Raw genomic sequence first — 20,849 nt, forward strand, 5'->3', positions numbered from 1 at the left:
CTCGGAGGAGCTGCCTACCATCCAGTGTGGAAGAAAGGGTGCATGACATCTTTACTCCAACAGATAAGGCAGATTCCTGGGAACTCCCTTAGTTCTATCCCTCACTATTTCCCTGGACAGACAGGCTGCTAACGCTCCAATCCTTGGCATTTCCTTTTCCAGTTCTGCAGTTATAAACCCGGGGCCAGAGTCCAATGCTTGTGCTTAATCCATCGATTTTTATCTGGCATGGCAGGGAAACTAACACATATCGAAGCGCAGAGATAAGGGACATTATTTTTCTATTTAGATGGATTATACTCCTTTGTAGGAGGAGAACAGGTTTGTGATTTGTCAACACCAGGCTGATAACACGATTACCGCAGGTCAGAAATGACAGCTCTGTTGACACTTGAAACTGACACAAGCAAGAATGATCTTATCGGCTGACGTATCTGTGGCTTACCGACAACTTAAGACATACCTCTAGTGTTCAACACAGCAATAGTTTTCAGTGGACTTCCACGAGGTAGAATCCCATTCTCTAAAGTGATGGGAGGCCCAGGGTCCAACCCAATACAATGAGATCTTTATTAACCGCTTAGGGCCCAAGCCTGTTTACGCCTTAATGACCAACTCATTTTTCAGTTTTTGTTTTTTTTATTGACGCATTCCAAGAGCCAGCTTGGAAGAGACGGGGCTTTATGGGGACTTGTGTTTTGTGGGATAAACTCTAGTCTTCATTCATCCAATTTTTGGGAACATTTTATATTTTGCTTTTTTTTATTACATTTTTTCTAGAGGCAAAATTAAAAAAAAAAAATAATCTGCAATTCTAGCACGTTTTTCATTTTTAATAGTGTTCACCATGCAGCGTGAATAATATGTTAAATTAATTCTGCAGACCAATACAATTATACCAATACCAAATTTTATTATATTTTTTTACCCCACACTTTATTTTTTGTTTATCGCTGCATTCAGAGAACCCCAACATATATTTTTTTTTGTCGATGGTGCTGTAATAAGGGTTTTTTTCTTGCAGGATGAGTTGTACTTTTTAATAGCACCATTTGTTGATCCATGTGACATTGTGATAACTTTCTATTCTGTTTTTTGTAAGGCAAGATAAGCAAAAATTAGCTATTTTTGCCACGTTATTTGTATTCTGTTGCACGGCGTGCACTGTGCGGATTAAATAATGTAGTAACTTCTTTCACTGGCTCATAAAGAACACAGCGATTCCACATGTGATTTTTTTTAAACACATAGTAATGGGGGGAAAGATGGAGTTTTGACATTTCTTTTTATACTTCCAACTTTTAATTTTTGTCCCACTTGATGATCAGCATTAGAGATGAGCAAACGTACTCGGTAAGGGCGATTTCGCAATCGAGCACCGCGATTTTCGAGTACTTCACTACTCGGGTGAAAAGATTCGGGGGTCGCCGAGGGGCGGGACGTGGCGTAGTGGAGCGGGGGGTAGCAGCGCGGAACAGGGGGGAGCTCTCTCTCTCTCCCCCCACTCCCCTCTGCAACCCCCCACTCACCCACGGCACCCCCCGAATCTTTTCACCCGAGTAGTGAAGTACTCGAAAATCGCGGTGCTCGATTGCGAAATCGGCCTTACTGAGTACGTTCGCTCATCTCTAATCAGCATCTTTTAACATTTTTCTAGTACACTACTATACCCTAGTGCAATAGTGCATTAGAAAGCCCATGAAGCTCAGCCACATGCTGAGGGCTTATTCGGACAGGGGGCGGGAGCTCAGTGCACTAGCTTTCAGTCAGGCCCGCCTCCTGCCCTTGCAGAGAGGGACAGCGTATATCGGCCGAGTGTGAAAACTCGGCCGATATACGCCTGTCTGAATAAAGCCTGAGCCTCGTAGACCGTCATGGCGGGCAGGCCCGGAGGCTATATTCAAGCCTTCGTGATCACATTGTGGGTGTCCAATTGCTCCCTCTACAGCCTTTGATATGTGTACTGACCACTGCATGTAAACCACTGGCGATCTGTGGTTTCTTCAGTCCCCGCTGTTAGAGCAAGTGCCCAGCTGTCACCCAACAGCTGAGCACTTACTCTCTCTGTCATAGGAGACTTCAGAAGCAGCCGCCATCAAAAGACAGCACTGCAGAATAGAGTCCCTTAACAACCATTGTCAAAAGGCGTATGGGGGTCAATAAGGGGTTACATTTCAAGTGGAAATGGTTTGTTTGTGTGTTAACATTTGGAGAGCAAGCTCTCTGACCTTAACCCTTTCATGACCAAGGTCACATTCTGCAGTTCTGGTATTCCCACTTTCAGCATGCCATAATTTTTTTACTTTTCGGATGACATATCTACATGACTGATTGTGTTTTGCAGGTCAGGTTGTATTTTTCAAGGGTAACCTTTAACATTATACATAACGTATTGGAAAACTCTGGAGCGAAATGGAGAAAAATGCACAATTGCACCATTTTATTTTTACGCCATTCATGGTGCAGTAAAAATGACATGTTAGCTTCATTCTCTGGGTCAATATGATTATAACGATACCTATATAATATATATTTATTATAGTAATACTTTTTTTTAAAACAAACCTTTAAAAAATAAATAAGTTAGGGGGAAAAAAACTGTCGTAGTATTTTGACTCCCATAACTTTATTTTTCCTTTGATAGGCTTTGTGAAGGCTTGTTTTTTTGTAGGGCGACATACAGTTTATATTGGTAATATTTGGAGAACATGCGACTGTGATCGCTCTTTATTGAAATTTTTCTTGAAAAAATGGCAGTACTGCCATTGCATTTTTTTTCTAATGGAGTTATTCATGCAGGATTAATAATGTAATAGTTTAATAAACTGGATCTTTATGGATGTAGCGATACCAATTTTTAGATTTTTACATTTTTTCTCTTATCTTTGTGATGCGCCAACTGTGAAATTTTTTTTAACAGTAATTTAAAAAATGTTACACATTTTTACTTATTAGTCCACATAGGGGACTTGAACTTGTGATCATTTGATCACTTACACAGTGTAATACAATACTATAGTATACTGTAATTTAATAGGCTATTAAAAATTTTCAACAGGCACCAATCAGATACTTGTCCTCTATCCTGTGAGTATGGGATACATTTATTTAAAGGGAAAACACCTTTTAAGTGGCAAGGTGCTCATGACGAATATAACGTCACAGTGGTGGGCAGTAGATGTTACTGTGGTCATGCAATATAGCATGACTCTGGACATAAGGAAGAATACCTGTGCAGCGCCACCTACTGTAAGGCAGCATTCCTGCAAATCAACGTCAGACCATTTAGACAAGCCTTATAACAATGACTGAGAATTGTAAACCAAAAGCCAGAAAACCATACACAGACAGCTGTTTCGGGGTGTTTGCCCTTATCAGTATACAGTAGGTTTCTGGCTTGGCTAGTAAGAGGCCTATGATGTGGGTCAGGAAGGGTATCATTTCTTTTAAAGGAGAGCACCTAGAAGGTGTGCAAGTAGACAACTAGGAGGTGAGTGAAGAGACTTATAAGGCCATGCAAGCTTCTCTGGGAAATATGCAAATAAAGATGATGGAACAATACCTCTGCAGCGCCACCTATTGGAAGTACTATTTGGACTAAAGTCTCAGAAGTGGACATGACGTACGCTGGACCATCTTTGATGTCCTGCTGCAACCACCAATCTATGCACTGAACTGATCCTTGCTGAGAGAAAGTATTGCCCGATTTTCCCTGCATCCCTCACAGTCTGGTCTTTAAGCACCCTTGAGTAGACTTCAGATATTGCTCATGCTTTTAACAATTGTCATGCTAATTGCAACCATTTGTACTGCAAACCCCTGTAAACTACTTAGCCAAGATATTGCAATACAAAGTTATTACCCATGTATAATATTACATTTTGAAACAAATTGCATGCAAACTAAAAAATAAACAATACTGTAAAACCCACTGATGAAAAAGTTACATTTCGGGGTGGAATGCACCATTAAACCAATAGAAGTAAGATTTTCCTTACCGTCTCTTCCTCATCTTCATCTTCCTCTTCTTCGTAGAAATCAACCTCGTCTGGATTCATGTTTGATTCCAGGAAGTCTGTCTCATCATCTCGGGCACCGACAAAAAATCTGGGTGTCGAGCTGTCGCCCTCGCAGGGTGGGGTCAGGGATGACATCACAAACTATTGGGCCTAACATCACGCTCTGGAACCATCACGTAAAAATAGAACAGATCTTGTGAAAAGATGGGGTCAGATCGAAGGCCTCCAGCTTCAGGACACAGGGTTTAGGAGCAAGGAAAGGAAGCATGAGTGGCAAAGGGATATCCAGGGGCTTCTAACTAAAAGCACAAGTTTTAGCACACGCTATATGTCCGGGAGATATATACATTATAATAGTTAAAAGCCAGTCACAATTGAAAATGCCATTGCCATCTATTTCTAGAAGCCTGAATACCAATGTGAGAAGCTTAGAGTTGTATACAAGACTTCTGCCAGACATCAATCTTCCAGAAGGCTGAACCTAGAACAAATAAAACAGCATTTCACTGAATCTAGCATGTTGCAATAGGCACATTTAATCATTTGTAGACACAATGCAAGGAACTGGAAGTGTACACCAAGAAGCAGAAAACTTACTCTAGAATACACTCCACAATGTGTGTGAAGAACTTGCTAAGATTGTTCTCTGTCCTTCAAGCAGAGCTTACAAGAGACCCAGCCTGTTCAGCCAAAGGCGTGCAAAACTGATGATGAGCACCAGCTACTCTGTGCTGCACATGCACTGGAGGAGAACAGCAGATAGAGGTGAGGTCAAGTTCTGCCTTCTCAATAACCTATGGCTGGCAGTGTTAAGTGCTCCACCCCGCTAGACAGCTGTCTCAGCACTTCAGAGAAGGAGGGAAGGCTCTGACAGTCTGCAAGAACTGTGTCTAAAAGTACTGGGGCAGTAAAGTGCTCAAGGCATTGGTTTCAGAGCTGCCTCAACTCCCACCTACGGTCCCAAAAGTTTAGTATCTTAAGGATGGGTTCACACGGGGCGGATTCCCGTCGGAAATCTCGCTGTTTGGCCGCAGCAAAAACCGCGAGATTCCCACCGGGAGAACCGCCGCGGAAAAACCTGTGGCGGCTTTGAAGCGGCCCGGCTGCTCGCTCTTCCGCTGCAGCCGGCGCTCCCATAGAGGGGAGCGCGGCCGCAGCGGAAAGAAAAAATAAATAGACATGCTGCATATTTGAAAGCCGCGGCGGTTCCTGCCTGACTTACCGCAGCAGATTGGCCGTCCCGTGTGGACGAGGTTTCTGAGAAATCTCATCCATGTGGCTGGCTAACCCCGAGATTAGCGGCCGCAGGCGGATTTGCCACGGCGAAATTCCGCACGAAATTTCCACGGCAAATTCGCCCTGTGTGAACCCAGCCTAAGTGTGTTGGGTGGACAGACAATCCTGCAGCCCTGACTCACCAAGTTTGGTTCTTCTGAGCATGCATGTTAGGTCTTGTGTCATATGGCATTATTATAATAACCTTTATTATAGATTTGTACTGCATATTACACAGCACATACGTATTACACATCACTTGATATCGGGTTCTGTTCCCACTGGGGCTCATAATCTATTTTCACACATGTGCATGTTTTTGGGCCATGGGTAGAAACCATGCAAACATAGGGAGAACATATAACCTCCATGCAGATATTGTCCTAGTTAGATTTGCAACTAGGACCCCAGCACCGACTACTGAGCCATTATCAGCCATCTGTGTCGCACTAGCAGCAGAAACAGAGTTAACCCCTTAAAGACAGCTCCCCCTCCCCATTTTCCTTTTTTTTCTCCCCGCTTTAAAAAAATAAATAAATAAATAAAAATCAGAACTCTTATTTATCCATTACCATAGCTGTCGGAGGGCTTGTTTTTTGCGGGAGAAGTTGTATTTTTCCATGGTACTATTTAAAGGAGATGTCCCGCGCCGAAACGGGTTTTTTTTTTTTTAACCCCCCCCCCCCGTTCGGCGCGAGACAACCCCGATGCAGGGGTTAAAAAAACCACCCGCACAGCGCTTACCTGAATCCCGGCGGTCCGGTGACTTCAATACTTACCGCTGAAGATGGCCGCCGGGATCTTCTACCTTCGTGGACCGCAGCTCTTCTGTGCGGTCCACTGCCGATTCCAGCCTCCTGATTGGCTGGAATCGGCACGTGATGGGGCGGAGCTACACGGAGCCCCTCTCTGGCACGAGCGGCTCCATAGAAGAAAGCTGAAGACCCGGACTGCGCAAGCGCGGCTAATTTGGCCATCGGAGGCCAAAAATTAGTCGGCTCCATGGAGACGAGGACGCTAGCAACGGAGCAGGTAAGTATAAAACTTTTTATAACTTCTGTATGGCTCATAATTAATGCACAATGTACATTACAAAGTGCATTATTATGGCCATACAGAAGTGTATAGACCCACTTGCTGCCTCGGGACATCTCCTTTAATGTACTGAAAAACTTTTAAAACTTCCTAAGTAGAGTGAAATGAAAAAAAAAAGAAATTCCACCATCTTTGGGGATGGGGGGGGGGGGGGGTTCTTGTTTCTACGGTGTACACACTGCAGCAAAAATGACCTGATAACTATCCTATGGGTCAGTACAACCACTGCGATACCAAATGTATTTATTTTTTTGCGGGACATTCTGTAGTTTCTTTTGGAACCATTTTGGAGTACATACAACATGATAGACAATCGGCAATGGCAGCCCTGGGGCTTTCAGAAGCCAATGATGCACAATGATTTTCTTTTGTAAATCTCCTGCTTTCCCGCAGGATCCGCGGAACATCCTGAGTGACAGTTACTGGTGTGCCGCAGATTGGACGGCTTCCATTGACTTTAATGAAAGCCGTCCCTGTGAGATGCAGCATGCTGCGATTTGTTTTCCGGACCAGAAGGTCCGCAAAACAAATCCGCATGCTTTAATTAAGCTGCGGGCACCCATGATTTTCTATGGGCGACTGGAACTCCAGATCATCCGCGCGGGTGCCCCACGCGGATCCCGGAATGCAAACCCGTCTATGGACATGACCCCTTAAGGGGTTTAAATAACACGTGATGTGTAGAGACTGAGAACAGACCATCAGAATAGTGTATATGGCAGCACAACTAGAAGATCTTGGCCCAAATACACATTTTGATGTGTCTTATCTCCGAGATGGCCGTTTTACATTACTAATGGATGAAGGTGTACCCAGCAGCGCCCAAAGGGAGTGAAGACACAGTCTGTTCTCCCTGCTCACACCAATGTAAGCAGCGCCTGCCTGCCAGACAAACACTGGAGGTTTACATCTGCCGGGGCAGTGCGGACGCTGTGCAGATCTGGAACACAATGTTCACAAGTTACGGGTTTTTTTACGTTGCTGAATTCTTCGTTCTCAGCACTTTTACTAGAAGTCAGAGAGACGCTTGTATTCAGTGCGGGCCGCTGGAATTGGAAAGGAGTCAGTAAAATCAGAGCATCCCACTGTGTTAAAAGCATAATGACTTGTTAGAGGATGGGCAGACCAACAAATATTTGTATCCCAGTACTGCACAAAGCTCTAATTCTTCTCCTAGGCCCCTCCATCACCGTCCGGTGTGCACAGCAACCACCATTTAAATTAGTAGGCCGATGACAAGGCTGCAGACTGGTTGAAAGGACCAGAGGGATTACGTCAATGTTGTCTGCGATCCTGGAAGGAAGGCATATTGCACAATATTCACTTTAGCAGCTGACCGCCTACATATCAAACTGCAATCCCGTATAAATGTTTTATATGCCCGTTTGAGGGGGGCGGATGCCCTCGGGATAATGTGTTGCCACAGGTGTTGGCAACCTCCCCTTCTTCAGCAATACATTATATCAGATCCCTTGCTTTAACCCTGATGTCTATGCTGAATCCTGCAGAGGGTCATTATTGGATAAAACAAAGAATGCATTATGTTGTGCTACTTCAGGGGTCCCAACCAGCTGCTAGGGAGGCACGTGCGGTTCGGGACCCTAGCTGTGTGGCTCACTATTGGAGTTTTCAGTTCTAGTTTCATAGTTGATAAGGTTGAAAAAAGACAAGTTTATCAAATCCCAATGACCCCACTGATCTAGACGAAAGCACAAACTCCTAGGAGACAGGAGCCAATTACTCCATACTAGCCTCAATTATAGCAATCAGCATAAATCCCAGGATCCGTACCTCTTCTCTAGAAATCCACTAGCCATAATGGGCGGTTTACATCACATTTTAAGTTTCAACTGATTTTATTAGGAAAAAGATAAGCAAATTATTACAAGCTGATCATTCATAAAATTCCCCTTGCAGGGGGTGCAATAATGTAATTACACAATAAATACATACCAATTAACATCTACACAGGGTTCTGTTTACAGGAAATCTTACACTTATTTCTGTTGCTCTCTTTTAGATCTTCTTTCTCTCCTTTTGAGGAGAACGTGAAACCCAGGTTAGAACTATTCAAATCATGAAACACAGCAGGGGGAACTAGGATCGGGACTTTAGTTTCTGACATACTGTAGATCCCATCTTTGGCCCAATGCCCACGGACAGAAATTCTGCAGCGAGATTCCGTGCAGAATTTCTGCTGTTGCACGCTGCCATAGGATTGTATGCATGCATGCAACCTATGCAGACAGCCACCGTAACAAAATCACGGCATGTCCTTTTTCTGTGCGAGCCTCCCAGAGGCCCGCACAGAAATGTCGCCGCTGACGCGCTGCACATGTGCGGCTGTGCACCAGAGAGAGAAGACACCGGACGGGTAAGCGAGAGGTCACTCCAGCGGCACGGGTCACATCCCGCTGCGAAAATGTGTAAGGCTTGAGACCTTACACATTCCTTCTGCCCATGTTCTATCCTATATTGAGTACTCTGGGCAGTCCGGGTATATTCAGGGAATCGCACCATGGTTGCCAGGTTTTTAGGAATAGCTCCATTGTATCTTCTCTCATGGCTGACAGTTTTTAATATAGCATCATTCTGAAAACTCTAGCTACAATCGGGTTAATTATAAGGGTCGGTGAGACATTAAGAGGCGATGTATATTCTGGCAGCCATACAGATGTACTGCAAGAGTTTATGCTGTTAATATACCCCATGGGAGACAAGTGGAATGGTTTGCAGTGAGACCTCACCACTGGGCATGTCCACTAGATATGAGAGGGTGTCCCCAGGGAGTTACAGCCTCTGAAACTATTTAGTTTGGTATTTGTGGATTATCGAGGGAACTAAATGTGTTCTACGAAGGATTTTTAATTTTTAAAACCGGAGTTACCCGATGGCTTCCTTTTGATATGAAAGTGCAGCAGTGATGCCATCGAGGTAGGAAAAGGAGATACTTAGTTCCCAGCGTAGCATAAATAGGATCTTATTTCCCAGTGCCGGGCCAATTCATATTGGTATATAGATTGGAGGATATCACACCGGGCTGAAGGGGGGACCATATAGATAGTCTCTCAAAGCCAGTGGGTTTGGATGTAGATACATATTTGTATCAGTTACAGGTGTAACATGGAAGCATTTAGATCTAATAAGCAAAGCCAAACTGCAAAACAAACTCTAACCCTCCAGGCCAGCCTAAAATCAACACCGACGTTGTTCTCAGGGCATCCCGCAGTGCGACTTACCCACAACCCCTGTTCAGGGAGCGTCCGCCAGCATGGGCAGCAGGGAGGAGACATCGGCGGGGGGAGAAGCAGTCGCAGCGGAGTACTGCAGCACAGGGGATCCCACAGCGCAGCAGCATAGTCCACTTGCATGCCTCACAGACCTCAGACACAGCTTCTGCACCTTCCAGGACCTAGCTGTCTTCCGCCAATCGGGAGCTAGAGGTGTGACAGGGGCGTTTCTCCATGGAAGCCCTGTCAAACCCCTAGCTTCCGGTGGCGTCAAGATACACCAGTACCCTCTTACTCTTCCATATAAAGTGGAAGATTGCCTGTTGCATTTCCTGTCGGTCGGCAGTGGGAACAGTGATGGGGAGACATCTGAAAAGGCTAGAGGAGGTGTGGTAGTACTGTCATTTTGATAGAATTTATACGTCCTACGCAGGAGAGGGTGGGTTGGTCCCATTTTTTCATGTCAGCTTTGATTGTGCTAAATAGGGGAGGGTAGTTCCATTTGTATAGTGACTAAGGAGAGGGAGAGTTTGATACCTAAATAGGTAATGTAGTGTGGGGGGATGCATGTTATGAAAAAGGGCTTCTGTTTTATCAATATTTACTACTAGGCCAGACGCATTCGCAAAAGCAACAAGTGTAGCCATTAGGTTTGGGAGTGATGTAAGGGGCTTGGTAAGGGTGAGGAGAATGTCATCTGCAAATAAGCTAACTTTATAGTTCTGTCTCCCAATTTCAATACCTGAAATGTTTGGGTTACTTTTAATAATACAGGTCAGGGGTTCCATTGCCTGGGCAAACAGGACTGGGGACAGGGGGCATCCTCATTGTGTACCTCTTCCTATGGGTATTGCCTAAGGTTCGGAGCAGGAAAGTTTCAGCTGTGCAGAAGGGGTAGAATACAGAGCATGTAAAGGCTCCTGTCCAGGAGCGATAGTTCATTGTGTTACTCACGGCGATAATCCGGCAGCAGGTAACGCAGTGCTCGCTTTCCATAGCGTTACTATGGAAAGCGCAGCCCCAACCTCCACGAGCGGAGAATCATAGCGATTCTCCGCTCGTGGGATCCAAAGCGCAGCATGCCGCGATTCTCCGCAGTGAGCCAATCTGTCACATGGGCTCAGCGCAGAGATATGACAGCTCTCCCTCCTGCTCCCTCGCGGCAGAATATCGCTAGCGATATTCCGTCATGGCTGTGGATAGGGGGCCTAAGGCTGTGACATAAGCCCCATGGATACCAGCTTTCTCTAGAATCGCAAAGAGATTCAAAACCTTTTCCGATACCCAAGGCTAGGACTACAAGCGGGGTTTTTGTAGCTGGGATAAAGCCGAATTGATCACTACTTATCAGAAAGGGAAGAAAGCAGGTCGGGCGGTCAGTATACTTGTAAGGATTTTATAGTCTATATTTAGCAGATTGGGAGATAATGTGTAGGAGAGGTAGGGTCTTTATTCGGTTTGGGAATGACTTATGTAGACACTTACAACGTCCTCAGGAAAATCTTTTCCGGATAGTATATCATTGTAATATAGAGTGTTAATGGATGGGATAGGAACATGGTACATTTTTTGTAGTAGAGGGCTGTCAGTCCATCTGAGCCAGGCATCTTGCCCAATTTGAGATTTTTAATAGTCTCCTCCTCTTCAGTGATTGGATGGTTAAGTTGTTCGTTTTGTTGTGTGGTGATTTTCGGGAGAGAGACAGTTTTTAGGATATCTGACGTGTTAGATGGAGTTTTTTGAGGTTTGTATTTCTATAAAGCGCTGTAGAAATTGTGGAATGATTGAGCGATTTTATCTGGGTTCGAGGTGAAAGAGCCACTTTCGGATCTGATGGAATGTACTTTGTTGATTCTCTCTTTCGCCTTTAATCTCACTGCTAAAATCTTGTCAGGTTTATTGGCAAAAAAATATGTAACGCTCCACGAATTTGCGGCCCAACACAAGCCTAGGAGTTAGGCCGCCTGCACACAAGCAAGTTTGAATTGCGGAATCCATGATAGTCTCCCACGCGGACGACCCGCGGTATTCCACACAAATTCAAACCAATAGAGCAGCGGCATATCCGCTCACAAGAAAAAAAAAAAATCACAGCATGCTCTATTTTTTAGTGAATTCCGCATGGACGGATTCCATTGAAGCTGGAGCTACTGTGGGGGTGAATATTCTTACTGTGGGGTTAATATTACTGAGGGGAGTCGCTATCACTACTGGGGCCACTGTGGGGGGACCGCAATCACTACTGGGGCCACTGTGGGGGTGGGGTCGATGTCACTACTGGGGCACCAATGGGGGACCCTTATACTACTGAGGCATCAATAGGGGTCACTATTACTACTGAGGCCACCAATATAGGGGACACTATTCCTACACGGGACAGAATTGCTGTGGAATTTACAGTAGCTGTAGCAGCAAAGTAGATGAGATTTTGAAAGTTTCCTCCACACGCTGTGAAAAAAATCTGGATATTGCCATGTGGTGCAGGATTTAATTCTGGAGCATGTTAATTTTAAATATAATGTATATCAATAGCTCATCCAGTGCTCCAGCGTTACTCTCTCTTTTTTTTTTTTCTCAACAGCCATGTCCTTTTTATAACGACGGAGGTAAAAATTATGTTGTGATAAGCCACGCCCCTAATCACTTCCCTGACCACTATAGATGAGCGAGCACGCTCGGATAAGCCATTTACTTGAGCGAGCCTCGCTCTTCTCTAGTAACTGCATTCTTGTCCAAACGTACTTGGGGGGGGGGGGCAGCGGAGGAGAGACAGACAGAGAGATCTCTCACTCCCCACCCCCCCAACCCCTCCCGAGCACGCTCGGACAAGAATGCAGTTACTCGAGAAGAGCGAGGCTCGCTCGAGTAACTGGCTTATCTGAGCATGCTCGCTCATCTCTACTGACCACACCCTTCATGGGGCTCAATGTGAAAATTTTGCTTCAAGAAGGGCTCCATGGCCTAGCTTAAGCCTTCAGAGAGGCAACAAGGTATCAACAGGTATTTGTCAAATTACTATGGAGGAAGAGGGTGAATATATGGGTAAATAAGTCATACCCTTGAAGCAGTACATGAAAAAAAAAAAAAAGACTTAAGATACTAAAAGGTGGGAAAAGTAACCAAAATAAAAGCTCAACAAACTACTTTACAAAGAGCCTTTACATCTGAGGGTTGTGAGAGATAGCAGACTGCAAAGGGTCAGGTAGGTTAGTTGAGTTTAAGCCAGCTGGCCTTGCAATGAATTATTAAGACAATACAAGTGAGAGATCTTATTTACCAAGGATCATCTTTTCAAGAGGAGAAAGAGAAGATAAAGTTAAGTGGTTAACCATTATACCCCTCAATCCAAAACACAAAACTGGACAGAAAGCAGTAATTAACCAGGGACCTAGATAGTAATTTAGCTGTTTACTACATAAACCCAGCGATTATGTTTTTATCTGCCAATTAATTATTTTATAGATATTAAAGCTTATAAATTGCTGTTTACATTGGCATCTGCAGGCACTGATGGCAGCACATTCCCTCCTTATTATGTAAAACAACAAGGCTCTGCGGGCGGCAATGCTTCATGAAGGATTTCTCTTGGAAGAGATCGCAATGACATAACAGGATACATTAGGTTTCCATTTTTTAATAGTCAGAATAGCGCAGCGATTGATGTTCTTCTTCTATTCATAGCCCCAATGTAATCAGAAACCAGCGCACCAACTGCATAATACGCCACGAATGAGAATGATAATGTTTGTGCCTCAACAAGCAGATCAAGAACAAGAAGCAATTTATAAGCGTCTGTTCACACCAGCGATTGTCTCTGCTTTATCCATAGTTATTGTATAAAAAGAGAGAGAAATTAGGTACTTGTGGGTTACCCGTCACCATATTTTTAAGGCCGCCTGCACACGGGCGGAAATCCCGCGGCGGGATTTCCCGCTGGATTTCCGCCACTGAAAGCCTGCATAGGATTGCATTACAATATGCACTCCTATGCAGACGGCCGCGGTTTGGCCACGCAAAATCTCGCGCGGCAAACAAACCATGGCGCGTCCTATTTCCGAGCCCCGCACAGAAACGTCACTCACCTGGCCGCCGGCACATGAAAGAGCCAGGGCCGCCAGGCGCAGGTAAGTACGCGCTCCTCCCTGCAGGCGCTGGGGTCGGGTCCCGCAGCGAGAATCCTCGCCGCCGGATCCGACCCGCCCGTCTGCAGGCGGCCTAAGGCATCATGCACACAGGGCAAATTGAATTGCGGATCCCGCGCTTGTCAGCAGGTGCGGGCGATCCACTGCACAATGTGCCCATTGATATGTGTGGAGATTCTTCTCCACGCACAGAAGCGGATTTTATTTGCGACCGCTACGTGCCGAAATAAAATCGCAGCATGCTCTATTTTCAGAGCGGATACACAGGGATGGCTTCTACTGAAATCAACGGAAGCCATCCATGGCGCGGCACTTCCGGCGGCAACAGAGTCGCTGATTTGGGTCATCGCCTAGGTAATGGCGCAGGGAAATCTGTACTGCGCCAAAGAGCTGGTGGCACATCCGCAGTGCAGAAGAAGATTCATCTGACAGGTATGCAGGGTCGCCGGCAGCGGGCGCAGCAGGATTCTGTGCGGAATTTTCCACACGGAATCCATGCGTGCCCATGTGCATGAGGCCCAATATGTAATTTTTGACGCCATCTTGCAGGCTATTGCCACGTTAATATTATTTAAATTATATTATAAATATTTATGTTTTGGAGAAATTTTTTTAAAAAAAAGTTTAAGAAATAAATCGTGTTTTAGGGTTTTTGTTTTTATTTTCTCTTTAAAACACATATGTATTGGTGAAACATTTGGGAAATGAATTAAAAAAAGGAGGTGACAGATTAACCATAAGTACCAGAAATGATTTCCAATCTGCGTCAGCACTTTTCCGTAAAGTTCGCACAGGCCAGAAATGCTGCAGAAAATCCACAGAATTTCCTGTAGAAGTGATGTGGCGAGGAGATTTGCACTGATAATTTATATAATTTATGGAGTTAAATCTGCACCGCATGTTAGGTCATTTTCACGCAGCTGAGAAAACTGTGCAATATTTGTTCATTTCGAGACGCACAAACTTTGCTTGAATATGAACCCTATTCTTTTAAATGCGGTCATACACATGAAGATTTTTTTCCCGCATCAATGGATTCAAGGCGGTTTTGATATACTGTATACACTTGAGTATAAGCCTAGTTTTTCAGCACATTTTTATGTGCTGAAAAAGCCCCCCTCGGCTTATACTCGAGTCAGGGAACGGTAAAAAAAAAACCCTCCATACTCACCTCCCAGCAGGCATCTGGTGGTGCAGCAGGCTGCTTGAATTCTCTCTGCTGTCATTCCCGCCGTCCTCTCTGCTCAGCTCTGTCATCACCCGCCGTCAGCGCTGTGCAAGTAAGAGCTGTGATTGGATCGAGCGCCAGCCAATCACAGCCGGCACTTGATCATTCCCAGCCCATCAAGCTGCTTTAGAATTCTCCCCGCTGTCATCTCCCTGCTCAGCCTTCAAACCCCCTTGCCGCCAGCGCTGTGCTGTGATTGGATCACGCTCAATCCAATCACAGCGCTTACTTACACAGCGCTGACAGAGCCGAGCAGAGAGGACAGCGGGGATAATTCAAGCAGCTTGTTGCACAGACTGGGAGGTGAGTATGGAGGGTTTTTTTTTACCCAGTATATACCGAGTATAGCTCGGCTTATACTAGAGTCAATAAGTTTTCCCAGTTTTTTGTGGTGAAACTTATTGTCTCTGCTTATACTCGGGTCGGCTAATCGGTATATATAAAAAAAAAAAAAAACATGTATGCAAGTACGAAATCGAGCTGTAATTCAGGGCGTGATGTTGCACTCGCACTTGTGAAGATAGCCTTAGTTTCCATGTGTATTTCATGCAGATTTTTTCCCCACCGTGGGGATGACATCTATTATCCACCTTATTCATTTTGCTGCTGTGGAAATAGGCAACAAAGCCGCCTTGTGCGGCCAATGGCCATACCCTTTAGCCTCCGTTCATACCTGAACCATGACTTCCGTTTAGAACTGAGATCCCTGATTCAGTGTTCAATCCATCATACAACAGATACCAAAGGCACCTAGCTGACCCAATTCACTGACACCATTATACCAAAAGTACTTGGACACCCCTATCAGTAGAATGGATCATGTTTTATTAGCATGTCACATGTCGTAAACCGCGCTACATAGGATGAAGACCCTTGGAGGTGTCAGCCATAGTTTTTGGCACAAACTGTACATTTCTGAATATACTGCTTATGCCGTGGCATACAAGCTGCGGTCTATCACGAAGTGCAAAATATCGGCCCATCTAAATTGGTGCAAAGAGCATAGTCATTGGACAGCTAAGCAACGCAAGCAGTGGAGGAACGTTCTACACAGTCACAAACTACACTACTCCATTTTTAAATCGAGATGAAGGTACCTGGTGTGGCGGAGCCTGGAGAACACTTCTTGCATGAGTGTGTTGTGACAACAGTTAATTACAGCAGACGTTCCATTATGGTCTGGGGATGGTTTACGTGGCATGGCCTCAGTCTGTTGGTTATAGCGGCAAGAGCCAAGGTGTACCTTGAATCTCTAGACAATAATGTGCTGCAGGCAATGTGACAATACTCTGGGAATGGTCAGCAATGCTTCCAATAAGACAACGCGCCTCGTCACAAATCCAAAACTGTATTATGTTAGTTTGAGGCTATGGATGCTCCACGATTAAACTGGCTGCACAAAGTCCAAACCTGTACCCTACTGAACACTTTAGGACTAACTGGAGCATCGGCTCAGAAACGAGGAACAGCGACCAACTTTGAGAGAACTCGTCAGACATTTGCAGGATGAATGGAGGGAAATACTAAATGAAGTGTATCAGATGTTAATAGAAAGTATGTCACAGAGAGTATCCAATGCTATGAGGGCCAAAGAAGCCCCACTAAGTATTAGCATACTTAAATAAATACAACTTTTGCAATGCAAGCTCCTGCCAAAGCCTCCAAGGTAGATGTGAAGGCAGCCTAAGGGCTCTTTCACATGAGCATAGAGATTTACAGTGGGCTACGTCACGGCCACAGTTCAGACAGCCCAGGTCCGGCGCATATATGCCGAGCCCGGATTGCTCTGCTAAACTGCCTCCCCTTTTCCAACTCTCAGCAACAGAAGGACAGGGCGGAAGCTAGTGTGCTAAGCTGTCAGCTGCCAGCAGGGGAGGGGGGGGGGGAGAGAAGGGGGTGGGAGTTTAGCAGACACACTGCTAAATTTCCTCCCACATCCTTTCTCAAGCAGCTCTCATAGGCACCCATAGGAGTCCATGGTAGCCGCCGCCGTATTCTGGACAGAATACAGTTCCTGAACTATCTTTCCTGGCCAACTTAAAAACGCCCGGCCGAAATGCGCTATCTTGACCTGCCGGACGTTTTTACGCTGCGGGAATACGCCCTTCTGAACTGATGCATTGTATACCAATGCATCAGATGGGCAGCGTATATTGGCTGGGCGTGAAAGCGCAGTTGGTATACGCTCGTGTGAATAAAGCCTAAGCAATACTATTGACAAAATTTACTATGTTACATACTAGTTGCTCTGTTAGTTTTTGCATATGCAATAATGTGGTTTAAATCCTTAATGCTATATGATATAAGTTTACATCCTGGCAGAGTGGTGCTTAATGCAGCAGGACGCGGGTTCAGAAGTGAGCCTGCGACCATCTTGCAACAGAAGTTGTGGCAGATAGCTGGCCTCCCATTGCAACACCAGAGATCGATGTGAACATCGATCTCTGCTGTTAATCCCCTACATGCCATGGTCTATTTAGATTCACAGAGGGAGTGTGCTGATGCTGATGCTGCTGTCTGGGTTTGCCATGGTCTATGATGGCTATTGTAAGTGATAAGGCATTGTGGAACAAAAGTCCTGCAATGCATTATCATAGTGATCATAGCTGTTATGGTTCAAGTCCCCAGAAGGGACTTATAAAAAAAAAACGTAAAAACAAATTACAAAAAAAAAAAACCTTTTTTCCACACTATTTGTATAAGAAGAACTAATTAAAAATATTTGGCATCATCATATCCGTAGCAACCTGTGCAATAAATTAAACACACCTTTTATCCCGCATCACAAAAACTATTTAAAAAAAAAAAAATTGGCAAAATGCTTATTTTATTCATTTTGCCTCCCAAAAATGCAATCAAAGTGATCAAAAAAGCCACATGTACCCCAAAATAGAACCAATATAAACTATAGCTTGTCACACAAAAAAACAAGCCATTGCAGAGCTCGGTCCATGTAAAAATAAAAAAAGTTATGGGACTTTGAATACAATGAGGTTGAAAAAATAATAAATTGCCAAAATAGGTTTTTTTAATGTGCAAAAATGAAAAAAAAAAAATTCGTATTGTGGTAATCGTACCAACACACCGAAAAAATGTATCATGTCATTTATGCTGCATGGTTAACGTTGGAAAAAATGGCAGAATTAATGCGTTTTCTCTCCCTCCTCTCAAAAAGAAAAAAAAAAAAAACTGATAAAAGTTTTGCAATACATTATATGTCCCCAAAGATGATACCAATGAAGATTCCACGCAAAAACCCTTATGAGGCCGTAGCAATGGAAAGAATTTTTAAAAACGCTATGGCGTTTGAAAAGTGGAGATGAAAATCTCCAAAAAATCATTATGTTCTTCTGGCTAAAATAGGTCATGTCCTTAAGGGGTTAAAATGGACTTGCAAAAACAACACTATGGGCTCACTCACACAGGCGTATTTATCCCACGTATTACATGCGTATTTGTCACGCTGATGAAATACGCAGTATGCACGTATTTGCCACATATGTAAAATTCCCAGCGCCCATACTGGCGTGTAATCCGCACCAAAATAAGATACGCAGGTTTTTGTCATACGTGTATTATTTTACACATGAAAAAAAAAAAATGCAGGTCTGGGTGGGCCGATAGAAACCAAAGCCATGTAATTTATACCCCGGCGATATCCGTCCGTGTGAGTGAACCTCATACTTACATCTCCGCAGTACTGTTGTCGCTTGCTACAATGTTTCACCAATGAATGACAGTACGTAAGGAAAAGTTACAAAGTTGCAGCCGTCCTCCTGAGGCTCCCAGCGCAGCGCCACCTGCAGCCAGGACCGGCACCTCCATCGCTGTACAGAAGGCACAGATTGTTTGGGGTGGGGAGAAGCCGCTTCTAGATGGTTTCATCTGGCTGCAGCAGACAACGTGCCTTGATCTGTCCAGTGTCCTTCTAATCGGGTCACACAGAAAGCCATTTAATGCTATGAACAAGTGATGGGATTTAACCCCTTCACTGCTACCTCTGGGTATCTAAAACCGTGATAGCGCCCTGACCATAGCCAGCAAGTACGCAGCTCCGCTGTCCCTTCCCAGGACTCATCTACATTACATCTCCCATTCCCTTTCCAACATCATAAAGTACATATGTTTTAGCTTACAGAAGTTTATGTTGTTAATCGTCCAGCAGAATTCCTTCACTGTCAACCAATTGTGAAAAGGGAAATCAAAGAGAAAACTACAATGCACCATAAAATGTGATCGTGATGACGTCATAATACACGCAAGTGGAGGAAAGCAGCGCTTTCAAAGGATGCAATTTAGCTGCTGTCACATCTGCGTTGGGGGTTCCGTTTTCCAGCTCCATTCAGGGTGGAGAAAAGGGGAATCCCCTGGCCGAATAGGTATGTCTTATGACGGAGCTGAACAGTGCCAAACAGACTCCATTGATTATAATAGGGGCAGTTCAGTTTCCGCTCAGCAGCCCGGCAAGGGGTGCTGCATGCAGAGCTATTTCGGTATTATTGTATCTTGACGCCACCAGCAAGTGCTGGTGGAGTCAAGATTGACAGGTGGGGGGGGGGGGGTTGACGCTCACTGTATCCGATTGGCTGCCCAGCTCCCAAGGCTCCAGGTCCTGGAAGGCCACTAAGCATGTGCTTAAAAAGGCATACAGCGGCCCCCGCTGCAAGGGGCTTGATGAGGCAGAGGTGGAACCCCCTTCACTGTTGTACCGGAGCGAGAGCTACAAAACACAGATGCCAAAGCACCGTGAAGGGGCTTTTCCTGCGGCCCACAAGTGGAACCCCCTCGCAAGGCACCTTCACATCGCTGCCACAGGGCGGAGGGCACAGTGCCAGGCGAAAGCACTGTGACAGGCGGCCGAACACACAGTACAGCAGCATAACAGCACGGATCCCAGGGCGCCGCGGGACAGCAGCAGGAGTGTCTGCGTTGCTGCTGGAACATGAGCAGTAATGTGCGGGTGAACGGCCGTAACGGACCGCAGAGGCAGTGGGCTGCTCAGGGCAGGCAGCCAGCAACAGGGACGCAACACACTGCCGCCCAGCGTCACTGAACCCTCATCCTCCGGCTGGCTGGGAGGCATCCCACGCAAGCAGCTTGGTGACGAGCGGTGAGCGAGTCACAGGGGAAGCCTCTGCATTGCTTGTTGCTGTCCCTGGTGCCTTAGGGTGAGGGCTCATTTTGTAATTACAGCTCATAATGTAAGGCTATATGGAGAAATAACCCTCACCCTAAGCCACCACAGCCGGCAACAAGCAATGCACACTGTGCGCCTAGGACCTTCAAGGCTTGACCCAATTGGGAGCTAGGGGCGTTACATGGGTGTTCTTCCTGTCAAACCCCTAGCTTCCAGTGGTGTCAAGGTACACTAACACCAGCTATTTCTCACAAGTATTTTGTGCCGTTTTTGCATTGTTCCAGCATAGGCATGAGCCTAGCCGCTCTGAAACAGAGAGAAAATTGAGACTTTTTGACGTAGATCCCATTATTAATAAAATGATGGAATCCTTTGGTCAGGCCACCCAGCATCGTACCAGATAAAAAAGTACAACGCGCTGCACTAGGTTGCCTAGATCTGCACCAAAGGCCCTGAACAGAGCCCAAGACGTAAATGTGAACACAGCCCAAAAGCTCCTTTTATACGGAGCGATAAATAGTTCACAAAAGCGAGTGATATCAGAGTTCGCTTATTCAATCAGGCAGATAAATAATTCGCAACTTTGTTTGCATATTGTTCAGTTGTTCACATTCATTGTACCGGTAAGTGAGCGCGAGTAAAACAATCGCTGTTCACACGCGACGATGATCGAACGATTGTTATGCCTGCATAAAAGGAACGACAAACGAGAAGCAAATTAAT

At 45.2% G+C, this 20,849-nt stretch overlaps 1 protein-coding gene across 13 annotated transcripts in view; it reads right to left on the minus strand.

Moving 5' to 3' along the window:
• The window catches only part of PPIP5K1 (diphosphoinositol pentakisphosphate kinase 1), a 156,778-nt gene that overhangs the window by 130,975 nt on the left and 4,954 nt on the right, over positions 1–20,849 (minus strand). For 12 of the 13 annotated variants that reach the window (XM_066592720.1, XM_066592718.1, XM_066592715.1 and 9 more), the window contains exon 2: positions 3,999–4,500. In XM_066592720.1, coding sequence (XP_066448817.1) covers positions 3,999–4,154 — 156 coding nt within the window. In that variant the 5' untranslated portion in view covers positions 4,155–4,500. Of the gene's footprint in view, positions 1–3,998; positions 4,501–4,616; positions 4,755–20,849 lie in introns of those variants that run through there. The other variant, XM_066592707.1, reaches the window with a different exon arrangement.

This window comes from Eleutherodactylus coqui, chromosome 2, assembly GCF_035609145.1.
Source record: "Eleutherodactylus coqui strain aEleCoq1 chromosome 2, aEleCoq1.hap1, whole genome shotgun sequence".
In the NCBI taxonomy this organism is placed as follows: domain Eukaryota; kingdom Metazoa; phylum Chordata; class Amphibia; order Anura; family Eleutherodactylidae; genus Eleutherodactylus; species Eleutherodactylus coqui.